This window comes from Callionymus lyra, chromosome 13, assembly GCF_982586985.1.
Source record: "Callionymus lyra chromosome 13, fCalLyr1.hap1.1, whole genome shotgun sequence".
Taxonomy (NCBI): Eukaryota; Metazoa; Chordata; class Actinopteri; order Syngnathiformes; family Callionymidae; genus Callionymus; species Callionymus lyra.
The window spans coordinates 20306790-20313725 of record NC_141830.1 but is presented as its reverse complement, the minus strand read 5'-3'; the positions used below and the strand labels follow the sequence as shown (position 1 = coordinate 20313725).

Below are 6936 nucleotides of genomic sequence, written 5' to 3'. Positions count from 1 at the left end.
CTCGTCCTCGAGCCGAAGAAAGACGCGGCTTCTTAAAGGGCCAGTACACGTTAAATTACAACCCACAGCAGGAGTGACTGGTGAGGGTTAAGAAATCTCAGCCAATGTTACTGGAATTTAATGACGTCCAAAGGACAGTTAGATGAAATTTTAAAAAATTAAAAGCACTCTTCAGAAGGCATTGTTTTGAATTACCAATGCACACACATAATATACTACTACACACCCACACCCGTTTAGCTGTAATAGCTGCTCAAAATCGACTGTATCCTCTCGTCCTCAGTCATCACAGGAATCTTGCAGGATTTAATTTTCATTTCCAAAGCTGCAGTGGACCTAATGATTGCTGTCATCTGGCGGCCGGAAGTGATATTTGCAACGCAAATATAACCCTAGACCCCAAATGATGTTGACATTTGAATGTTGATTATAGATAAACATATAGAATTGTTTTATTTTATATACACTTTTTTTGAAAATATATTAGGGGTGAAATGTTTTTTTTTATTTCACAGGGTTTCTTGTAAGTAAGTAAGTACTTTTTATTTGTGTAATCTTTTGCCTTAATAATGGGGTTTGAACCATTAGTACATCCACCCAGTACATCATTTTAAATATCATTATTAAGCTAATTTGTGCATTCATATGTTTAGATGTTACAGCGTTAAATGCAATTCAAGTATTTATTGTGTTCGAAAAACAAAACACTAATCATCCTCAAATGTTTACCTTTTTTTGGTGTTATTTAGCTGCTCCTCTTCTTTGCCATCCCAAAATATCCTGTGAATCAACGAGGAAGTCTGGACGACGATCTCCTGACTAACACATCTGAGCCTCCCCGTCAACTACGACCGAGAGCAAGGTCTGGATTTTTCACCACATGGGAAACTGATTAATATTATATAAGGTCTCGGATTTCTTTAATACATAAAACCGAGCAGACACTGGACCTTCATCATCTGAGCTGGACTTATTCGTCCATGTATAATTCAACAAGGTTAACGTAATACTGACAGGTGAAAGCCATCGACGGTGCATCTCCATTAGGATTTACATTTTATTTAATAATCCCTTTTTCTTTAAGCTCATAAACACATTTATTTAACACATTATATTGCTCATGAATACAACTCATATAGAATAATTTTAACCTCTATGTACAGCATATCATATTTAAAATTTACAATTAAAAAAAAGTACCACAAAAACAAGTTTCTATGTTTTTATTTCATTTCTCTGTAGAAGCTGATACAAATAAAAAAGAGAGTATTATATTATATATATTATTATGAGGGGCTGTGACTCCAAAATGAACAAAATAGAAAAATGATCAAGGTATGGATTCCCGTTGGTACAACTGTGCCATAACCTTGTTTTTTTTTCTCAGATTTTTGTTGTTTTTCAATGATTTTCTTTCATACCATTGCTCAGGTTGTGAGCTTTTCTATTCAGGTGGCAAATGTTGTGCTAAATATAATAAAATATTAAAAGAAAATAGATTATTTCTATAAAAATAGTTAAAAAATGTATTCTAGAAGATATCCTGGCAAAAAGGATTAAACGTTGTTAGGAAAGAAAGATAGGAAAATATATGGGAAAGTAAAAATAAGGGGATATAGTTATTTAGTTATTTGTGTTACATACATTTTCGGCTGCTTTCGTTGTTCAGACCTCTTAAAGTATCAAAATGTCAACTTAAATGTTACTTTTAGCCTTAGAATTTATTGATGAAAAATAAATAACAAAAGTTTATTTTAAATTCAAATTTATACACTAGAAAAAAAAGAGCAAATACATAAAGTTCTTAAAAAAAACTATCCACACTCTTAAGTATAAGTACAATAAAGACGCAAGACACAAGGAGACAAAACCTTTTTGAATAACGATGAGAATTTATTCAAACGGTGCAAAAGAGAAATAAAAGAATTAAAATAACCTAAACATAAATGCTGATGTTCTTTCCGTCCAATTGTACACAGTCACAAAGCCTCGGCGCTCGTTCTTTCTCATGAAAAGACAAAACAAAAACCTAAAATAATGAGAAAAATGGAGCAGTCAACTGTAGTTAAAACAATAATGCAAAAAATATGGTAAAATGAAGATTTGCAATCTACATGCAACCGTTTCAGTCCCATGCAACTTAAAGGTTTTCTGAGATGATAGAAATCCTGATGTCACTAAATAAAAATGAGATTTCACCTTTTAAACCAATAAAAAAAACGAAATCAAATGCAACCTTCTGGCCTTGTAAGTTGAGAAAGTGCTTATATTTAAGCTCTACCCTGAAGAGACGTCATGGTGATCATCATCTTCAAAGTTTTATGATGATTTTCTTGTAAGAATCAGACACTGATTTTAATCCTTTTTTTTTTAAATTCCTAAATAACTTAGCCAAAACTTTTTGATCTTAAATAGTGCGTGTTGATAAAATGTTTTTTATTCATAGTGTACATTAGATATGGTCTTCAGGCTTTTAATCACATCTAATTAGAAGAATAGTTGGTCACAAATAGAAGAAAAGGGGAAAAACATTTTTTAATTTGAGCGAAACGAACATAGTTATAAAGCCAGACTGTAAGACAGGTCGTCATGTGAGAAAGAACATACTACATTTTCTTAACTAAACATTCCACAAGGAAACCCTAATTAAAAAAAAAAAAATCTCACTATAAATATATATATATATATATATATATATATATATATACTCTCAAAACTTGGTTAGGTCAGCGTTAAGGAAATTAGTTTGTACGCCGGGAGTCAACACGACGTCTCTTTCCTGTAAAACGCTCTCGTTTTTTTATCCACACAACATAAGATTCTCATCGTTTTTTTAAAAACACTGTAAAACTTTGGGCTTACAAAAATAACCTGAAACATGTTTGAACAACCTCTCGTTTCGTTTTTGACATACAAAAAAAAAGTATTTTCTAGTGTGAAGTTCTGTCAGAGGGTTTGGGCTTCACTTTCAGACAGAAAGTGTCTCCATAGGTCTGCTGGGAATTAAACTAGTGCAGGAACACATGTCAACACATAAACACAGCAAACCTTTTCCTGTTTCGGGGGCAAAAAAAGAGCACATTATGGTTTATAAAAACCTAAAAGCCATTTGGTACACAAAACACCACACTCCTACTTATTTTTTTATTGTTATTTGAAAAGGGACTGCAGTATGAATCATTTCTGTCGAGCTTACGATGGTGAAAACGGAGCCACAGCGCCCTCTGCTGGGCAAGGCAGTTACTTGCATACTGAATTGTGCTTCCTTTTAATTACAGCCCAGAGGGGTTTAGACACAAACCCACATAAGATCGGAATGAAGATACCCTTCAGTCCTGTTCCTATCTGTCAATCAAATCAAGCTACTTTATCAACAACGTGAGAAGCAAACTGTGAATTTAGAAACAGTTGCTGTAGAGAAGTCGGGGTTTGTCAACGGTTACTGACGAGAAGGCAACTAGAAAACTGAGCGAGTGGCACTAAAAACTTCAAAAAGAAAAGAGCGTCCAGTTCAGCGGCAGTGATTCTCGAGGAGACAGACCTCTTCAGTTTCACGTTCACCGACACAAGAAAAGTGCTTCGATTTGTGCAACAACGAAAAGACGAGAACATTTCCTTCAATGCAATGTATTATGCAGCCAATCAGCTTATTATTTTCCCTTTACTGACCTTTTTAGATTTTTTTTATTTTCTTAGCCTACACAGAAGAAGCAAACCTGTGAAAACAAGTAATAATATGGATCTAGTTCATCCAGGAAATGTTTTTTCACAACAGTAGTAAAGCCAACAAGAAATATTTATTATTTCCTTATGACTAAAAATATGTCTGCACCTGTATATTTGTCCTTTTGGATTTACCCTCAAGCTTTAGCAATTTCCTTTTAATTTTGAAGCAAGACCAAATTCTAAATCTTGTTTTCTTATTAGCCTAAGCTTCACGTACATTGTTTAATACACGGATATGAATATATTTTGGAGTGAAAGCCTTAATAGCATTGTTCAAGGAACTTAAAGGTCTTGTTACAGTAGAGAAAACCAAAATACTAAAATTAAATAAGTCACAATATTTGTGACTTTAAAAATAAATCCACTTCAACGTCTCACACGCCACCGACTGAGCAGCGTGTTCTTCTTGTTTGTGCTTATGTCACCATGTGTTTCATCTTTAGTGTGTTAATGTTCCTGTGTGTGTGTTTAACGTCATCTTTGCCTGCCATATACATTCCCTCCATTAGGAGACGCCGGCGAGAGATTTATCTAAAAACGAAAAAAGGGGAGGCTGCGGCTTCCACACACACCGTCACACACTCATACGTCTGCATAAGACACACGCTTAATGTAATACAAGTGCAGTTATTTGTACTGTCGAGACCCTCAACCAGTTTTCTCTCGATGCATCGCTCCAACAGGAAGTGACGCCATCGAATGAGGGAGCTGGTTACGTCTTCTTCTCGCCCGTTTTTAGGTTACTAACTGTGTTTTTTTGTCAACTGAAAAAAGGCCACTCTTAAATACGACGCCATCATTGCTTCAGAACCTGCTGATGGCTGGTGCCGCCTCCCTCTTCTTCAGCTCTTCCCTGTAGCAGTAGGAACAGTAGTTCCCCGTCTCGGGGTGTCCGTAGTAAGTGCAGGTGGGTGTCCGACAGCGGCTGGACTGGGGGCCCCCCAAACCGCCGGCGCTGCCCAACGAGTAATGTCTGACTGGGGGCAGCCCTCTGAGAGAATCCAAGTTAGGCTGGAGGTCTCGGAATCCATTGGTGTGGTTCCCCCCGACGGTCTCGGACCCCGGGTAGTCCGGCGGATCGATTTCCGAGGGGTACGTCGGGACCAGGCGCGAGGGACTGAGCGACGACGGACCCTGTGGGATATTGCACCGATGATGGGGAACACCTTGCGTCGTGGGGATGTTCCGAGGGAGGGTGGCATAGGAAGGTAGTCCCGGGTACGAGGTTAAGGGGGAGCCCCCGGCGAGCTGACGCCTGGAGTCCTTGTAACTGTGCATGTGAAGGTGTTGAGTCAGAGGAGCGGCTGCCGGAGGTTGGTCCATAAACGAAGGTCTCTGGATGGACATCACTCCGGGGTACATAGACGTGGACAACGGCGAGACTTTGAGCTGATTGAAGGAGGACGGCAGGGTCTGATCCGAGAGCTCTTCTTTGGTCTCGTAGGTCCGGTAGGTTGGATCGGCGCCGACGACCGTCTCCTTCTTGGGCAGCTGTATCCCGTTAGTAACGCATTTCCTTTCGGGTTCATGGCGCTGTTGGTCCTGCTCCGCCCGGAACCTCTCCTCCGCGTAGGACAGGTATTGCTGGATCATCTCCTCCTGGAACGGCTGCCGGTTGCTGGTCGTGAGGAGGCTGGCGAATATCAACTTCCGCTCCCCTTGCATCGCCGCTCGCAGGATGCCGAGGCTCACCTTGACGTCGGCGCTGTATTTATAGGTCTCGCTTTCCGTACTGCTGCCGCCGCTGCTGCTCATGCTGCTTCCTGTTCCGTTCAGGCGCTCACTTCCTGAGGATGGGGAGCCTTTCCCAGAGTCCTCCGAGACCTGGGCAGAAGGTAGGCTGTCCTTGCTGCCCTTCCGCCCCCTAAACGAGCCCTTCTTCTTCTCCACGCCTTCCTGCTTTACACTGCCGGCTCCGGCATTCTTCCCCGTCATCAGTCCGCCCACGTTTTTCTTCAGCTTGCTGCCCAGACTTTTCCCGAAACTGCCGAGTTTATTGGCCACGGAGTCTGCCCTTTTTTTGTCCTTCTCCTTCTCCTTCTCCTTCTTGCTTTTGTCCTTTCCGGTGGTCACTGTGCCGGCCGATCCGCTGCTGGAACTTGACGACGAGGACGAGTTGTTCTTCACCAGAGAGCCCCCACCATTTAAGGTCAACGTGGTGGTATCGCCGTTCCCATTGGAAGTACTGCTGACCGACTCCTTGTCCGACTCCCCGGAGTCCGGAGGTGTTCGTGCGTCTTCTCCTGCCGATGCAGTCGGAGATTCTGGCTGAGCCAGAGGTGCTTGCTGAGGGGAGGAGGGAGAGTCAGATTTATTTTAACTGAAGTACAATTGTGAAGTAACAATCCATAAAGTAACAACTTGGTAAAATTAATTTTGGTATTCTAGAACCTGCTGTGCATTGAAGTTGTGTAAAACAAATTTAAAAATGAGTACTCTTATAAACATTTATGTAAAGATAATTCAAACATTTGCTTTTGAGACTTTCTTGTTAAAAATAAATCCGGGTTCAGAATGTCCAGAGATGCTCTAGAAGTGAAAATGTTTTGTTTTTTTAAATAGAATAATGAGCCCATAAAAGTCGCTTCTGACGCAGCAACGGAATATTTAGATCACAGAGGAAAAAAGAAGTGAGACTGAATCATTTATTTTATTAAATGACCTAAAACAACCATAGTGCCTGCTCTTTAGAATTAACATACGATAAAAAATAAAACTATTTCAGGTCTATTTTGGAGCTTTGATTTGATAATTTGTGCATCCTGTAGTAGTGATGAGTTCATTATTTTTAGTAATAATAAATCCTGCATGTCACATTTTTATGAAGTAATTTGTATTTATTTAATAGATTACTGAGGTCTAGTGTACAATCGAATGTTTTGTTACTCGTTTAGCTTCTTTTTGCACATCTGTAAAAATGATTAAGCTCTAGGCAAGTATTTGAATATGGCTGTGACTCCCTGTGACATAAAAACTTAGAAACAACAGCGTCTTTGTGAGAGTACGAGTGTGAATCCATGACTTGAATGGCTCAGTGTGGTTTTACCGAAAAAACTGCTATGTTGGAAAAGGAAGTAAAACTCACGCTTGTTTTTTAACCACATTTAGAACAAACAAACCGTTGATACATAGTTTCTTGATGACGGCTTATTCTAAACATACTATTGAACCGATTCAAACTGACTGACTGAGGCTGTTCACTGGGTTAAC

At 39.6% G+C, this 6936-nt stretch overlaps 1 protein-coding gene across 1 annotated transcript in view; it reads right to left on the bottom strand.

Moving 5' to 3' along the window:
* Nucleotides 1-2515: 2515 nt before the first annotated feature.
* The window catches only part of otud7b (OTU deubiquitinase 7B), a 34354-nt gene continuing 29933 nt past the window's right edge, over nucleotides 2516-6936 (bottom strand). The window contains exon 12 of the mRNA XM_087805529.1: nucleotides 2516-6012. Within this exon, the coding sequence (XP_087661655.1) occupies nucleotides 4531-6012 (1482 nt within the window). The 3' untranslated portion in view covers nucleotides 2516-4530. The remainder of the gene's footprint in view (nucleotides 6013-6936) is intronic.